We start from the raw sequence: 18,763 nt of genomic DNA, 5'->3' as shown, positions 1-18,763 counted from the left end.
GGTCACGTGTCGCCATTGCGTGGTGACATGTGGCACAATCTGGTCCATGTTTCTAATACATGACGTGGTTCAACTAGAGCTATCTGATCTTTATTTTCTCCAAACAGATTAGATCATGCCATGTCATCAATCCTCATATGCTGTTCTGAGCCACCCGCAAGGTGACACATGGCTAGGGTGACGTCACCCCCATTTTCAAAAAAATTGAAATTAAAAAAAAATGGGGAAAGTCTCGGATGGTGACACGTGTCCAGGGTGCATGACGTCACCCCATTTTGAAAATTTCAAAAGAAAAAAAAAAAAAAAAGGGAAAAAAGGCAAAATTGCCACAAACACCACGATGGGTGGACACTTGACACCCTTGGGTTGACCCTGTCTATTCTAAATGAATTGGTTGACTTGGCACAATGTTTTTTTATTATTTATATATTTATTTACTTTATTTTTTTATTATAAAAATTTGAGAAAAACAGTAGAAAAATCACTAGAAAAATATAAAAAAATTGGGAAAATATTTTTGAAGTTAAGAAAAATATTTTGAGTTATTTTGACATGAAAAAAAAAATCTTTGAAAAAACCCAAATATTTTGGAAAAAAAGTTAAAAGAGCTTAGAAAAAATTCTACAAAATTTTGAAAAAATTTGAGAATATTTTAAAAAGATATTTTGATATTTTTTTTTATTTTCATGTGGGTGTGTTCCTATAATTTTATTTTTTTATTTTTTTTTAAAAAGGGAGTTAATTAAAAGGTTATTAAATTCAATTTGGGGGTAATTCTTAATTAAGTAGGTACTATTCATAGAACGGGTGTGTAGGGGATACGAATACCTTCCCCTCGCATAGCCGAACTCCCGATCCCAACAACTTGTTTGGTTAACATTTATAAAACTAATATAAATTTAAAACTTAATTTAAAAATATTCATTTAAATATAAATAAAATAATATTATAAAATATTATTAAAATAATGAAATTACCAATAATACATGTTAAAAAAATATTATACTAAAAATAAAATTCATCTACTTTCAAAATTTACTATACAATAAAAATTTTATTAGACATGACAATTGAAAATAGTAAAAGTATTTTATAATTGATTTTGTTATTATTATTTTTTTAAAAAATATATAATTATATTTAAATTCATATGATCATTTAATTTTATTTTTAATTTAAAAGTGTATAAAATGAATAATTTAATCTAAAAGGTTATAAATTTTTTTGACAATATGTTGATAAAATAATTGGAAATCATAAAATTTGATTTTCAATTTTTTTGCAAATAGCAAAAAACATACTGTTTTTTTCACCGTGGAGAAATAGAAAGAGAAAATTGAAAATGACAACAATACCAAACGGGTCGTAAACATGTGGATTTTTATTGTGGAGTTTTTATTTAGTTCTATTATTGAGAAAAAAAATTTAAATAATCTATATTTAATGTCGCGCATATATATAAATAATTAAAAACAATTAAATCGGTTTGGATGGAACGCGAGACCCGTTGCCGTACTTGCATTGAGGCTAACGGGACATCAAAGGTCAGGTCGAGTCGAGTATCAAATGAACTACGATTTTGTTTTTTTGTTTTAATTTCTTCTTGTGAGGAATCTGATATATGATGTGAAGAATTGTTCTCAGTTCTCACTCGCATCGTCAGACGGTGCCTGGCACGGCACCGCCGTTCTTATTTCTTAAGCCGGAAATTCCCGCCCAGAGAGAGAGAGTGATGGAGATAGAGTTGGAGCCTCGGTTGAAATCCTTGGCCTACAAAGTCAAGGGCATGTCGCGAGAATCCCCGTCGCAGAAGGCGACTCATGTGCTCGACTCCGACCTTCGCTCTCATTGGTCTACTGGTACCAACACCAAGGAATGGATCTTGCTCGAACTCGATGTAATTCCACCCTCTCTGTCCGCGCGCGCGCGGTTGTGTGTGCGTGTGTTTTTTATTTTTTGATTTATTGATTCAGTTTGTTGTTAAATTTCTGATAATTTAATCATCTTTATGTCACCAATGTGCTAAATTTCGGGATGCTGAACTAAATACTTTTTGATTATATGGAAGTGAGCTTGACAATCTCACTGGTCTACTGAGTAACTTGAAATGACACTTTGGTTGTGTTCAGTTGCCCGGAAAAAATTGAGTGCCTTTTATTTGGGTGTAGTGTCGTGTTTATTGTAAATATAAGAATAAATAATGAGCAGGTAGACTACATACACAATTCCAGTTAGGCTGAGGCACGGAATCTCTTCAAGCCTTTTGTGGTTTTGACTTAACTGGCCAATTGGTGCTTCACTCCCCTAGGATACATCAAATGAATATTATGACTCACAAATTATGCACAAAATGAAAGATTCCAAAGCTCCACAAAGGAAACACCTTTTTTTTTTTTTTGATTGTTAAACGATTTAGATTTTGTTGATGATTGTGAAGTACCAATTCTAAAGGGTTTATTTATAAGCAAACATGACCTTTCATAACATGTGAACTTAATAAATACAAAATGTACTAAAAATATATAAATATGTGTTGGTTCAAAGTAGGAATTAATATTTAAATTTATGAGTTCATTTATCAATTGTATAATTAACTATAGATGCACATCTCTTTCCAAGATACATTTCCCTTTCCTAGTATGCATTCACCAATAGTCATAAGTTCATAATATTACATTGCACCTACAATTCCCCCTTATTTTAATATTACCGTATCTTGTTTGTAGAGAGGTTGTCAATCCAAGAGGGATAATTATGTATAATGAAGGTGTGCTTTGTATTGAGCTTCCACTTGGTGAAACAATAATCTTTACTCTAGATTGTGATCTTAGACTTAAACTATGATTGCTTAAGCCTTAAAGTATGGTTGCTTAAGGGAAATAATTGTAGCCATTGATTAAATTTATGGCTTCGTTCCAGCACAAAGAGAAACTCGCCCTTTCCCACTCTATATAGCCTGAGGTTGAAGTTTTTATTTTTGGTTTGGATTGATCGTTTGCCATCTCTTCTTCATGATCTATAGTCGCCATAGTGAGTGGGTGAGAGAGGTTGCGCTAGACCCTGCAGGAGTGGGTGAGAGAGGTTGCGAAAGGAGAAAGGACATATTTCATAATGCACATGGTTGCATAATCCTTATGTTTGTTACTGTCCAATTTTTCTTACAAGACTTTTTACACTAGAACATTGTGTCTTGTTGCCCCCTTTAATTCTATTAACAACGACCCCCATCCCCCCCGAAAAAAAACTAAGGATAATTCGAGAGACTGTGAGTCAAGATGTTCTTTGATGTTGGGCCTTGTAGAGCACTCTTGAACCTTCCAGTCTCCAGAATTCCCCGTCTCTAAAGCAATTGCTAGTTTATCACTCCCTGTTAATTATTATTATTATTTTTTATAAATTTCTTGATGAATAACACCTACTGCTCACCATTTGTCCGTGGTAGTTTCGGTGGTTCACCCCTCCAATTGTTTCAGTGTAGTTTGTTGCTTTTTTGTGGCTGTGTCTGAGTTTCTTGGTGCTGTGGCAACCTTGTACTAATTTATTTGTGACTTGTTCATGGTGGGTCACCTTGTTCATGGTTGTTCCAATTGTTCCAACAATTAATCTTTTGATCATTGGTTTGAGTTTGTGAATGTTGGGATGGAGTTTGCAAATCCCAAAAGTATGGTTCCTTCGTCAGTCACTTGTTTGAGTGAACTGCATTTTGTGAATATATCCGAGGAGTATTTAAAGTTTCTACAAATCATCTCAATAAGCGTCTTATCACATTGCATCTTTTGCCTAGAAATGTAATCCTACAATTTGAATGTCATCTGGTATCTTTCCCACTAGTTCGTGTGTTATCGATTCTATTGCCATTGACCATGTAAATGGTGCAACCAATTTCTTTTTTGACCTCCATTATCCTAAAAATCTACCTCAAGTTACCTTTGTTGATGGGTCCACTATTGCTATTAAGTGGATAGGAACAATAAATCCTACTCCTTCCATCTCTCTTTCTTCTACTTTATACATTCCTAAATCTCCTTTCAATCTCATGTCAGTTTGTAAGCTTACAAAGTACTAAATTGTTATGTCACATTCTTTCCTGATTCTGTGGTTATCCAAGATTTGAAGATGAGAAAGACAATTGACATAGGACGTGAGACTCGTGGACTTTACTACTTTGAGTTGCCTTCTCCACCCTTTGCTTGCATAGTCGCAGCTACACCACTTCAAATCCATTGTTTCCTTGGTCATCTGTCCTTGGACAAGTTGAAACAGCTAGTTCCTACATTGAATTATGTGTCTAATCTTGAGTGTGAGCCTTGTCAATTGGGCAAACATCATCGTGTTCCCTTTGCTTCCCGGGTCGACAAATGGGTGGTTAGTCCTTTCATGCTAGTCCATTCCGATATTTGGGTCCTAGTTGTGTCACATCAAAGTTGGGGTTTCGGCATTTTGTTACATTTGTTAATGACTACTTTAGGATGACGTGGTTATATTTAATGAAAGATTGTTTCAAGTTGTTTGATTTCTTTTGTGCCTTCTGTTCCCAAATAATGACTCAATTTGATATGCTAGTCAAGATACTTCATAGTGATAATGTTAAGTTGTACTTCCGTACCCAATTTAGTACCTATATGACTAGCTTTGGTATGATCCATCAGTCCTTTTGTGCCCACACTTCACAATAAAATGGATTTTCAGAGCGGAAAAACAAACATGTTCTCGAAGTCACTCGTACTCTATTGTATCAAATGAATGTCCCCAAAGTTTTTTGTAGTGATGCTGTTCTCACAGCTTGCTCCCTCATCAATAAAATGCCATCCTCTATCCTGGGTGCTAAAATCCCATATTCAGTTATCTTCCCTAAAGCTCCTTTGTTATTTTTTCCTCCTTGTATATTTGATTGTGTCCTTTGACCATCAGTTAACTCCAAGAATGGATAAGTTGGATCCTAGTGCTATAAAATGTATTTTTCTAGGCTATTCCTATACTCAAAAGGGATATCAATGCTATACTTTACCTCGATTCTTTGTCTCTACTGATGTCACCTTTTTTGAGTCTACACCATACTACTTTGACTCCTCGAATTCTGTTGAGCTTGATGAGTCCCTTCCTCTGCCTTGCCTTCCAAATCCAATTTATTATTTGTGCCTAATCATCCTACATCTTCATCCAATTGGAGTCCTTCTTGTCGCTTAAATCATCCCAATTTGCAGGTATACACAAGACTTAAGGGGGAAGTGCCTCCTCTAGCTTCTACTACTGTGCCTTTAGTTCCCTCGTCAAATGATCTTATTTCCTATGATGTTGATCTTCCTATAGCTGTTTGAAAAGGTAAATGCACTTGTACCCAACATCCGATCTCTAATTTTGTTTGTTATGATTTCTTGTCGCCCTCTTATTGCTGTTTTGTTAGCACTTTGCCTTATATTGCTCTTCCAAAATCTATTTTTAAAGCCCTATCTCATTCTGGGTGGAGGACGACAGTGATTGAAGAGATGCGTGGACTACATGATAATGATATTTGGGATTTGGTACCTCTTCCTACTAATAAGCATGTGGTTGGTTGTCGCTGGGTGTACAATGTGAAAGTCAATCTTGATGGTTCCGTGGTTCGTTTGAAGGCCTGCCTTGTTGCTAAGGGCTATGCTCAAATGTATGGTTTGGATTATTTGGACACATTCTCTTCGGTCGCTAAACTTGCCTCAACACGTTTGTTCATTTCTTTAGCCACCACTTGTCATTGACCTCTAAATCAGTTAGATGTGAAGAATGTTTTCCTACAAGGTGATCTTCGTGAGGAGGTATATATGGAGCAACCACCTGTGTTTGTTGCTCTGGTGGGTTAGACATAGTATAGCTTAAGAAATCATTATATGGATTAAAACAATCTCCAAGAGCATGGTTTGGCCGTTTTAGTTTTGTAGTACTTGAGTTTGGCTTTCATCAGTGTGCAGTAGATCACTCTGTATCTAATCGTCATGCTCCATTTGGCAGGATTTTTCTTATTGTGTAAGTGGATGACATTGTGATCAGTGGCAATGATGATTGAGGCATCTAGGACCTAAAGGTTTTCCTACAAAGTAAGTTTCAAACCAAGGAATTGGGACCATTGAAGTACTTCGGTATAGAAATATTAAGATCTTGTATGGGAATTGTCTTGTATGTTCTTGATCTTTTAGATGAGACAGGGTTGTTGGGATCCAAACTTGTTGATACACCCATGGATCCCAATAGTAAGTTAGTGGCAGATATGGGATTTGTTGCCTAACCTAGGTCGGTACTTGAGACTTGTTGGAAAGTTAAATTGTCTCACAATCACTCAAACCAAATATATAATTTGCAACAAGTGTGTGAGTTAGTTTCTCGATTCTTTGAGAACAAGTCACTGGGATGCAATAATTCGCATTTTGAGATATCTCAAAAGTGCATCTGGGAGAGGTTTCTTATATTAGGATTGGGGTCGCACTCATATTTAGGGATATACAGATGTAGATTAGGCTAGGTCACCTTCCGATTGAAGATCCACAATTGGGCATTGTATCTTTGTTGGTGGCAATTTGGTGTCTTGGGAAAGTAAGAAACAAACTATGGTGGTTAGGTAGAGTGCTAAGTCAGAGTGTAGGGCTATGGCGCACATTACATGTGAACTTGTTTGGTTGAAATACATGTTGAAAGAACTAGGTTTTCCATATTCTTAGCCTATGGAGATGATGTGTGATAATTGAACTGCTATTCATATTGCCTCCAACCCGGTCGTCCATGTGCGGTCAAAGCACATTCAAGTTGATTGCCACTTTATTTGGGTGAAACTTGCACATAAGCTCATTATAACCACTCATGTGAAGTATGAGTTTCAACTTGTTGATTTGTTCACTAAAGTCTTGGGAGGTGCTTATGTGAAATTCATTTGTAACAAGCTAGGAGCATATGATATATGTGCTCCAACATATGATATATGTGCACTTATTAGTAATAAATGCGAGTTAGTAAGGGTATTATGGTCATTCTAATTGTACTTGACATATATTATAAATAGAGGGAGAGACCTATCATTGAGGCTAGGTCTTCCATTTTACCTGATTACTCAACAGTTATGAAGGAATCTAATTCTATTAAAGTGGAGGATTTTCGACCTATTAGTCTTTTTTCTAGTGTGTAAAAGATTATTACTAAAGTCTTAGCTAATAGGTTGAGTGCAGTGTTTGATGTTACCATATCTAGTGCTTAAAGCGTTCATTGGGGGGAGGTTGATTGTGGATGCTATTTAGTTGCTAATGAGGTGGTGGAGGATATTCATAGGAATAAGAAAAAAAGGGGGGGGGGGGGGTTGTCTTTAAACTAGATTTTGAGAAAGCTTGCCATTGAATGAGTTAGACTATTTTGGATAATGTTTTCACAAGAACGGGTTTTGGTGTGTGTTGGCGTCATTCGATTAGGGGTTGTTTGTCTAATGTGTGGTTTTCAATAATTGTAAATGGTGAGCCTAAATCTTGGTTTGGTGCTTTGAGGGGTTTTAGACAAGGAGACCTTTTATCCCCTTTTTTGTTTGTTCTTGTAATCGATGTTTTGAGTAGGATGGTGGATAGGGTGGTGGAAGGGGTTTAGTTAGAGGTTTAGTAATGGGAGAGAGGGGGTGGTGGTTTCGCATCTCTAGTTCACTGATGATACCATTTTCTTTGTAGACAATCACAGTTTCTCTTTTAGGTGTATTTTGGGTATTCTTCATATTTTTGAGAGGGTGTTTGGGTTCAAAATCAATATGGGGAATAGTGGTTTGGCGGCTATGAATGTGCCAATTGAGCGTGTTAGGGAGCAGGCTAATGAAGTGGGGTGTGGTATTTTGGGTTGGCCTTTGACATACTTAGGTGTCCCATTTGGGGGCTAACCCGAGTGGTTTGGCGGCTGTGAATGTGCCAGTCGAGCATGTTAGGGAGTGGGCTAACAAAGTGGGGTGTGGTATGTTGGGTTGGCCTTTGACATACTTAGGTGTCCCTTTGGGGGTTAACCCTAGACTTGTAGATTTTTGGAACCCGATAGTGGAAAGGGCGGCGAAGAGATTAGATGTTTGGAAGGGCGTCCTCTTTTCTCTTGGGGGTATAATGACTTTGATTTAGGCTTGTCTTGCTAGCATCTTGCTATATTTCTTGTTTGTCTTCAAGATTTCAGTAGGGATTGCTAGCAAGCTCGAGAGGATCATAAGAGTTTTTGTGGTCAAGCGAGGGGGAGTCATGGGGACCAATTAGTGAGCTAGAATGAGGTTCGTACATAAAAAAAAAGAAGATGGTTTGAATCTTGGCAAGTTGGTGTCTAAAAACACCACTCTTCTAGCTAAATGGCTATGACATTTTCCTCTAGAAGAATCGTCCCTTTGGCATAAGGTAATAAGAAGTAAGTTTGGGTTGGATGAGAATGGGTGGGCTACCAATGCTAATTTAAGATGCTCTTTGGGGAGTCCATGGAGATCCATTTCGTAGATTTACCTTTCTTTCATCCCTCACACTAAACTTGAGGTGGGAGGGGTTCTCATATTTGTTTTGGAAAGACCCTTGGCTAGGAAGTGCACCATTTTCTACTTCTTTCCCTCATCTATTTCATCTTAGTTTTGAGCAAAATAAAACCATTTTATTCTTTGTTGGCAAATTGAGTAGTCCTTTGGTTTCCTGGAATCTTCATTTTAGGAGACCTCTGAACGATAGGAAGATGATGGAATTGTCATCTTTGTTATCTTTATTGAGCAGGGGTAATCTGTCTTTGAGGAGGGACGTTTGTTCTTGGTCTTTGGACTAGTTAGGTGTGCTTTCTTGCAGATCATTTTTTGAATTTTTGATTCACACCGACTTTTCCTTTTTTCAATGCTCCACTATTTGGAAGGCTAAGGTTCTCCTTAAAGCAAGTGCTTTCACTTGGTTGGTTGTACTTAATAAGATAAACATCAATAACTTGTTGCAAATTAGGAGACCTATGAAGGCTTTCTCTCCCGATTTCTGTGTGCTTTGTGACAAGAACTCTAAGACAACTTCTCACCTTCTTTTGCAATGTGAATTTTCTTGGAGTGTTTGGAATATACTTTTTGGTGTTATAGGAGAAAGCTAGGTTAGTCCTTTGATGGAAAACCTTCTAGTAATATCCTTCACAAGTTTTGGCAGAAGAAAGGACAGGGTAACTTTATGGAAGTGTGGTTTTTTCTCAGTATTATGGGGTTTATGGATGGAATGTAATACTCATATATTTTTTGGGAAAAATTTAAATCAAATGTTGGTTTGGGCAAAGATAAAATATTTGGCCTTGGGTATGGATTTTTTAAAGAGGCAAGTTTTTAGGAGCTGCAAAGAGATTGGAGGAACACATTGACTGGGTGATTTTTTCTTGGGAATTTTTTATGTTTAATGTTTTTTGTTTAGTTTTGGAGAGTCTCAGTTTGTCTTGGAAATTTCTCACTCCCCGTCTTGTAAATTCTCTTTCCATTAATGATATCTTCTTTTGTTATAAAAAAAAAGTGTAATAGATAATTTTGAATGGCTGTTGCTTATATTTTAGTTTAATCAAAATTACCACGATGTTTGCCATTTAAAAGGAAAAACATGCCTAATTATATATTTTTTTATCAACATATCCTTGCCATGTTGTATGATATAGGTTATGAGAGGATATATGGAGGTCATGGATATGGAGATAAAAATGAGGCGGGTGATGCAATCTTTTAAATTTTGTTATGTCTTACGATTATAAAAAGGGAAGAACACTTAATAACTTTCAAGAGTGGGCATAATAAAAGACAAATAGATTTCTTCTTAACTAGGAATGGGATTGTCTATCTTGTAAGGATTGTAAAGTTATGACAAGTAAAAGTTTGGCTACACAACATAGAGTCCTAGTATTAGAAATGCATATTAAAAATGGAAGAAAAAGAGTAACATAAATCAATACAAAATGATTAGATGGTGGAGCTTGAATGGATATAACATAGTAAAATTCAAAGATAAAATGATTAAGGAGTGTGATTGGATTATAGGGGATAAGATCGTAAGGATAAGAAAAGAGGTTTTAGGTGAGTTCAAAGGAAGATACTCAGGTGGTAAAGAAAGTTGGTGGTGGGATCAAGAAGTCCAAAAAGCCATTAAGACAAAAAGAATTTGGTATAAAATATGGCAAAATTGTAGAAATATAGAAAATATTGAAAAATATAAAGAGGCGAGAAAAAATGCCCAAAAACTATAAGTGAAGCTAAACATAGAGCTTATGATACTTTATATACTAGACTATATAAAAAAGAAGGAGAAAAAGATATTTATAAACTTGTTAGAGCTAGAGAAAGAAAATGCAAATATTTAGGTGATGTAAAATGTATGAAGGATGAGGATGATAATGTCTTAACTAGAGAAGAAACATAAAAGAGAGGTGGCGAAGATACTATGATAAGTTCTTTAATGAAAACCAAAATGAGAGATTGAACTTAGAAGTGACAAATGAGGAGAAGACTAAAAATAGGAGACTTATTCACAAAATTAGAGTTCTTGAAGTTAAGATGGCATTAAAAAAGATTAAAAGCAGGAAATTTATAGGATTTGATAAAATACAAATTGAGTTTGGAAATGTTTAGGAGATAAAAGGAAATATTTGGTTAACTAATCTATTCAACATTATTATAAAAACCAAGAAAATGCCAGAAGAACGGAGGAAAAGTACGTTAGTGGAATATTCAAAACTATAATAATTATAGTGGAATTAAGATTATGAGTCATACATGGGAAAGGGTAATTGAACATAGAATAAGACTAAAAACGAGAATTTTAGAAAATTAATTTGATTTTATGTGTGGGAGATCAACAACAGAAGCTATTTATCTTTTAAGAGGCTTAATGGATAAGTTTAGAGAAAAGAAAAGGGACGTGCTTATGGTTTTTATTGATCTAGACAAGATAAGGGAGGGGTGCTTGGATGTTTTGGGCATAGTACTAATCGAAGACAAGATAAGGGAGGGGCGCTTAGATGGTTTGGGCATTTTAAACACGCGTGAGGAGGAGTGAGTTAGTTATTGTTTTTGTTATGAAAAAGGGTAGGGTAAGCCTAAAATAACTTGGAATGAGGTAGTGAGGAAGGACTTAATAGCCCTTAATCTAATAGAGGAAAATACTCTCGATTGGGTGAATTGGCGAAAAAGGATTCTTGTAGCCGACCCCACCTAGTGGGACTAAAGGCTTGTTGTTGTTGTTGTTGTATCCCTGCCATGTTGTATGCTCATTTTTTGAAATTATTGTATTGCCGTGTTAGTATCGCGTGGTATCCATTTCTCGTGTTGGTATGATGCTTCCTAGGTAAAATATGCATTGACCACTAGAGGAATATGGGCCTTGGTGAATCTTCCTTTTTGTAATTGGTTAGGTGTAGTTTGGTTTTCAACATCAAATATCTTCTGGCTCTCTATAAATGGCTTAAGACTTAGTTGGTTGCCAAAGGATGCACCCAAACATATGATATTGATTATTTTGAGATCTCTCCTGCTTGATTTAATTCTGTTTGTGTATTGATCTTGTTAGGATGTGAAGAATTCTTTCTTATATAGAGATTTGTAGGAAGAGGTATATATTGAGTACCATACTTCTTGTTTCTTGGGTATGTTGCTTAGGGGAGGGAGGGTAAAGTAGGTTGCATGTGGCCATTTATGGTTTTAAGCAGTCTCCTCAAGCTTGGTTTGACGAATTTAGTGTGTTGGTCTATGCATTTGGTTTATCTTGCTACTCTGATCATTCGGTTGTTGTCTGTAAAAAGGAGATGTATGGTACTTCTAGTAGCTTATGTTGATAATATCATCATCATTGGTAGTGACTAGAGCAGGGTTGCACATGTTAAGTAGTGGCTTTAAGAAAAATTTCAAAAGGACTTGGGTACTGTGCGTTACTTTTTCGATATTGCGATTGTGCTGTGTAGGAAAGGGTTGAATCTATTGTACGTTGGACTTACTAAGTGGGACTGGTTTGTTGGGAGCTAAACTAGTTGATAAATTGCAACATGAAGTTGTTTTGGTATGTTGGATTGGACTTCAAAAACAAATGTTGATGTAGGCATTTGGTTGGCAAGTTGATCTACTTGACTGTCACTAGACCTTACATTTCTTTTTTATTGGGGGTGTGAAACAGTTTGTAGAGAATCCTAAACAACCACATTTGGAGCGGAGTTTTGATATATAAATGTAATAGAAACTACAAGATTGTGGGATATTATTTGTAGATTGGGCTGGTTCTGTTGATGATCAAATGTCTATGACATTTGTGGGAGGTAATCTTGTTACATGGCATAGCAAGAAACAAACTATTATAGTAATATCTAGTGTTAAAGCAGAATATCAAGCTATGACTCATACTGTGAGTGACCTTATGTGGCTGAAATCTCTTACTTTAGAGATGGGATTCTTGGTAACGAAGCGAGTAAATATGTTTTTTCTGGTAATCAAGTTTCCGTTGTATTGTTAGCAATCCAGTGTTACATAAGAGTACAAAGAACATCAAAGTTTTTCTTTTATTGTCAAAAAAAAAGAACCGCATCAAAGTTGATTGCCATTTTGTTAAGGATGCTTTGCAGATTTGTTAATATAACTTTATTTGTAATTTTGGTATTATATGCTTTTGGTGTACATGAGTGGCTCACCTTCCAAAGTCATCTAATGAAAGCCTTTCTTGTATACCTCTCTTTTTTTTTTTTAAATGTTTGGCATGAGTATGTTGATTTTGATAGAAATTTAAGCAGTCCATTTTCAGCTAAAAATTTGAGTTTTTCATTTTTTTAACAGTATTAATTTCTTAAATTAACCAGGGCTATATGTTTGTGATGATACTTGTTTGAATGAGTTTTGGTGTATTTGGTTGTGGTTTTCTGTTGCAAGTTTTGAAGTTATCTTTATTGTCTCCATTTTGATTTGCTCAAAATTGAAATTTAGAATGATGGTCTCTCTTTGTTTTTGTGTTTGTTAGTACATTCATTCTTGTCAATATGAGGCAACCTCTTTGAAAATGATAAATATTATCTTCTATTAGTTACGAAGTCCAGTGATTTTGACATTGTTGCTGCTGGCAATTCAGCCATGAGGAGCTATATTTTATTTTCGCATGCATTGCGGTAGTGCATTATTGAGAATCGTCTGAAATGTTTGATATATATATATATATATATCTGTATATATTGTTTTTGTTTGTTTTCTTGTTTGCAGGAACCTGGCCTTCTATCACATATACGGATCTACAATAAATCTGTCCTCGAATGGGAAATTTCTGTTGGTTTGCGTTTTAAGGTTGGGAACTTGCACTGTTTGACCTTTAATAGATTAAATTGTTGAAGCTGTATTTTTTTCTTATGTGTTTAGAATTACGAAGGTGAATAAAGGACAGAATGAATTAGAAAATTTGCAGTGCTCTATCAACTACGAGTGTAAGAGTTTGAAGAGGGATTTTCTTATTTAGAGAGTCTAAGGACAACATGGACTAACAAATTTTCAAAGCTATCATTCATATCCTTCTTGTAAAATATTTATTTTCAATAAAAAAGGGAAGATATATTAAGATGGAAATATCATTTGAGTTTTGAATGTCATATTTTAATTTCAATAAAAATTTGTTCCTCAAATTTCCAACAAATTTAATCGAAATTTCATAAATTTTGGATGATTTATGGAACCCTGGGTGGGAGGCATGAGGTAGACCACATACCTCATGATGGCGAGGCACACCTTTATTAAAACGCCCTATATGATGGATATTGTTTTTAATAAACACATTAGCAGTAATATTTGAATATAAAAATATGAAAATATTCAATACTCGAAAATAATTGCATCAAAATTACTTACCTAGCATACTTCAACATGATTACACAAGCATGCAAGAGTAAAAAGAAAATGAAAGTTCTGAAAGCAAAGTTCAATATTAAAAAAAAAAATACAAACATATAAAACATGAGAAATAGATGCTTAATCTTCCTCTTAGAAGAGGAACTATGATCGTTGGTGACAAAGTGACGCTTATTCCTCCTCTAAAACATTGATCCCATGGGTGAAAACTTTTAGGACACCCATTCATAACATGATGTGCTAAAAAAGAGCTAATTGTTTTGGTTTGTTCATCTTGATGGAGAAGATTCTGCACAATGGTCTATTCAATAGGTCTGCATACTAGATGGTTGGAAGAAGTTTTGGGATGTATTGAAGGGAATGGTAGAAGGAAGCATCACAAGAGAAATGCGAGGAGTTATGCTACCTTAATGTGGTTCCTTGAACATTGGCAGAGTTCTTCTTAAGCCCAAGAATCAGTCAATCTTTTTGAGAGATGCACCTATAAATCACCTGACAGTGGAGGATTTCTTGTGAGCTTGGTCAGGAAAAGAGAAACCTTAAATATGGTAAGAACAAATAATTTAATATGGGAGGAAAAGTGATCTGCAAGAGAATGTTCTCTCCTCGACGCCGCCTTCCTTCGCGATAGCAAGAATGACGAACACCTTTGAACATCTTTCTCCCATATTTTCTAGCCTGAAACCAATCTTCTTTGCTAACCTGGACCTAAAACCGAATCGAAGGCCAAACACCTCCTTAGTATTCAAATGCTATATCCGCCAATTAAGACATGTCATCCCCTCCTACAAGTGCTCGCGACCCTTGCAGCTAGTCATCCTTGGCTTTAGGGTTCACTTAACACCACAAGCTACAAAGAGTGATTGATTGATTCTTAACCTAATCGATTGACCATTTAATGAAGACGAATCTTCCTCGACAATCATCCTTCTCTGAGATCCATTGTTCGACCATCGGGAGAATCTTTCTCACATAAACTGATCTCAGTATACTCATCGCACGCGAGCATATAAGCTGAACATCCTAGTACAATTGTCATACGGAGCATACAAGCAAAACACCCCTTCGGCAAATCATACTTGGCTTTTAGAGGTGATTGGTGTATCCTCTTTCATCCTTCAGAGAACTCTTGTCTATGATTCTAATTCTCAGGAGTGGTGGATGAGTATGGTCAACTGATTATTTCAATTCAGTTTCATTGGAGTTTTTAATTTTTGAAGAATGTTGGGGGGGGGGGGGGACCAGTGGCTTGCTAGGTAAGAAGCTGTTTGGGTGGGGTCATTCATCAGTGCGGGTTGAACGCAAAACCTTCTGTGCTAATAATCTTGAGCCCTCAGTTTTCTGGATTTCAGAGTTTTTAGGGAGAAAATTTTCCTATATTGTTCTAAATGAAGAGGAATTTATTTAGGTCGTGAAGATATTAGGGGTAATATGTGAAGGAAATGCATGAGTAGATGAATTTAATTGAGGAGGCTTATACTTAAAATGTGAAGGAACTTGGGCCTCGATTAAATTGTGATTCAATGACAAAGGGGGATTTCTTCATATAGAGAAGGGGAGTGCAGGAGGAAACACAGCATTTTATGTGTTCCTGAAAGTAAGAATAGTGAAGGTTGGAGAAATCTTTTCGGAGCACTTATGCAGCTTTCTTGTGATCATGACATGCTTATTGCCTTTAGATGTTCAGATTGTGGTTCCTTAAACATGTTAAGACATGAAGGGTTGATGATGGAGCAGAGCTGGGCTTTGAGCCAATCGGAGAAGCACACATTCGCAGAAGTTGTTGGCGATGTGTTGATGAGGGGAAAGATCGATTCGGGAAAGAATGATGGGAAATCCCGTGATTTCAGGTTAGGTTTTTTAACTTCCCTCTCCAGATCAAATTTTAATATTGCTTCCAAATTTAATATTGGGTCCGGGAGAGGGAAATTTGGGCCTACAACTAGTTGGCCCCTTACAACCACTAAATGGCTAATTAAAGGAAAATGGGGTAGCGAGTCAAGCCTTATCCAAAAAAGTGTTGGTCTATACCAGATGACAAGAATATAAATGCTTATACCCAGTCTCGAGAGAACCCTAAAGATAAAAGTGAGGAAGATAGTGAGGGCAGAAATAATAGAAGTAATCCTAGAGGTAGAAGGGTTTAGTGAGCATACTTAGATGATTTCAATCTCTATGGATAAGATTGAGTGACCTCAAGACACGATGATGGAATCAAGGGGTGAGAATCAGGGGGTGAGAAGGGTGATTTAGCTGAAGGGAAGGTAGAGTTTTCATTTTTTAGATGATATACTTTTGCAGAGGGACAATTTAGAGGATCATATACAAAAACTAGTTTAGCAGAGATAGGGCAGTACCTTTTTTGAAATTGATTCAAGTTGCAGTAAGTGGTCATTTTCTATTGAATATGAAGATACTCAAATAGATGACGATGATGAGAGATGTTCTGAAGCACAGGATGATCTCAATAGCTTTTGTGATTATGATTCTTGCTTATTAGTTGATCATTTGAGAAGTGAGATAGAGATGGGAGGAGAAGACAATTGGGAAGAACTTGATGGGGTTTTGTGCTTTAATGAAAGAACGAAAGAGATATTACGGAGTAAGAAACAACTAGTAACACCATAGCTTATATAGGAAGAGAAGCCTTTATTGTCTTCTGATAACTGATATGGCAAGGGTTAGAAGGTTCTGTTAAGCACATATTTGATCAAACTAAAACTTTGATTGATAAGGCTTTTGCATCTTGCTTCTGAGCGTATTCTTGAAAAGGTGGTCGTTGGTATTAGTCCTCCAAGTGTCAGGAGAGGTAATGATGAGGAGACAATGGATCTAGTGGCAATCTGAATTCTTTGGAACTTGGAAAAGGTATTCTTCCTATTCTTGTTTAGTCCTTTTTTACTGATGAGTCTTTTTGCCACAATGAGGGTCTTTATACCACAATGAGGGAACTAATAGAGGGAGTGACTTTGGTGTAGGTCAAGGGGTTAGTGAGAGGGACTACGGAGACCCAAACGAGCTCTTATATGATATTGAGGTTAAAGTTAGTGAATGCTGTAGGTGTTGAGGTCAAGTTGGGGTTGAGTCCAAAAACTTGTGAGAGGGAAAAAAAAAGGGTGGAAAAAGAATTAAAAAATCTGGTTTCTTGCATTAATTATAGGGGAAGGAAGGGGATAGGGAAAGGGTGTAAGCCTATTGGATTATAAACATTGTTATGGGTTTAGGGGATGCTAGGAAAAGATGTTTGATTAGGGAGGTTTTACTTAGGAACTCTTCTGATATTGTTTTAATTCAAGAGACTAAGCTTGAGTTAGTGGACAGTGAGGTTGTTAGAGGGATTTGGGAAGGATGGTGTAAGGATTGGGTTTTTGTACGTTTTCAGAGTGCGATGAGCGGTGTTCTAGTGTTATGGGATACATGGTTTATTACTAGAGTGGATAGTTAAGTGGGTTTTTTCTCTCTTTCGATCCTTCTTGAAACAAGAGATAAGTGTCAATGGTGGATTTCCTCTGTGTACGGTCCTTCTAGGCTTGCTCTTCGGGATTCTTTTTGGGATGCTTTATTTTGTTTATGGTTTTTGCTTGCTGAGGTGTATCTTGGGTGGTGATTTTAATGTAGTCAGGTTCCCTCAGGAAAAAAAGGGGGGGGGGTGTGGTAGGGTTAATGCATTTATGCAGAAGTTTGATTTGATTATTAGGTAGTGTGGGTTAAGGTATTGTCCCTTGGGCAATGCCAATTTTATGTGGTTAGTGGGTGGGGCTAGGGAGGTGGCTAGTAGAATTTATAGGTTCTTGTTTTCTAATGACTGGGAGGAGTTCCCTAATCTATCTCAAGTGGTATTATCTAGAACCACGTTTGATAATTTTTCTATACTATTGGAATCTAGGAAAGTTCCTTAGGGCCCCACCCCTTTTAGGTTCGAAAATATGTGGTTAGACCATGGCTTTTTAATGAATTTTATCGAAATGGGGATCTTAGCAAGAGTATTAATTCTACTTTTATCACTTTGGTGCCAAAGAAAAATATGTTCATCAATATTTTTGATCATAGGTCAATTAACTTAGTTTCTAGTGTTTATAAATGTAATCATTAATGTGCTAGCTAATAGGTTATGTGTGGTGCTTGATAGGACTATTTCTAAGGCCAATAGCGCATTTGTGGGGGGAAGACAAATTGTGGATGCTAATTTGATTGTGAATGAAACCATTAAGGATATTAGTAGGAGGAAGAGGAGGGGGTTTGTTATTAAGTTGGATTTTGAAAAAGCTTATGATATAGTGAGTTGGAATTTTTTTGGATAAGATTTTAGTCCAGAAGGGGTTTGGAAAAAGATGGTGTAGCTCTATGAAAGGTTGATGCCTAATGTGAATTTTGCGATGATAGTGAATGGTGAGCCCAAATCTTGGTTTAGGGCTATGAGGTGGATGTTTTGAATAGGTTGGTTGATATGGTGCATAGAGGTTTTGTGAAAGGTCTTAGAGTGGGTAGGGAGGAGATTATGGTGTCACACCTTCAGTTTGCGGATGATACTATCGTTTCTTGGAGGATCATAAGTATTTTGTTCTAAATATAGTGGGGCTTCTTCAAATTTTTGAAGGGTATCAAAGTTGAAGATTAATATGGGAAAGAGTGGAATTGTGGCTAGTAACATGCCTATAGAGAGTGATAGGGAATTTGTCTTGGAAGTTGGGTGTGCTGAGTTTGCATGGCCATGTTCTGTTAATGGTTCCTTTGGGGGCAATCCTAGAGCAGCTAGTTTTCAGGATACGGTGGTGGAGAGAGTGTCCAAGCAATTAAATAGGCGGAAGGGAGCCCTTTTTTATCTTGGAGGGAGAATTACTCTAATTCAGACTTGTCTTTCCAGTATTCCTTGTATTTTCTGTCTATTCTTAAAATTCCAATGGGAGTTGCTAGTAAGATTGAGAGAATTAT

The 18,763-nt window shown here is 36.3% G+C and overlaps 1 protein-coding gene across 1 annotated transcript in view; it reads left to right on the top strand.

The window, feature by feature from the left end:
* The first annotated feature begins 1,491 nt into the window (after positions 1-1,491).
* The window catches only part of LOC131158392 (uncharacterized), a 164,577-nt gene continuing 147,305 nt past the window's right edge, over positions 1,492-18,763 (top strand). Inside the window, exons 1-3 of the mRNA XM_058113236.1 lie at positions 1,492-1,544; positions 1,645-1,897; positions 13,196-13,276. Of these exons, the coding sequence (XP_057969219.1) occupies positions 1,733-1,897; positions 13,196-13,276 (246 nt within the window). The 5' untranslated portion in view covers positions 1,492-1,544; positions 1,645-1,732. The remainder of the gene's footprint in view (positions 1,545-1,644; positions 1,898-13,195; positions 13,277-18,763) is intronic.

The sequence above is a fragment of the Malania oleifera genome, chromosome 6 (genome assembly GCF_029873635.1).
Source record: "Malania oleifera isolate guangnan ecotype guangnan chromosome 6, ASM2987363v1, whole genome shotgun sequence".
Taxonomy (NCBI): Eukaryota; Viridiplantae; Streptophyta; class Magnoliopsida; order Santalales; family Ximeniaceae; genus Malania; species Malania oleifera.
This window is presented reverse-complemented; position numbering and strand designations above follow the sequence as displayed.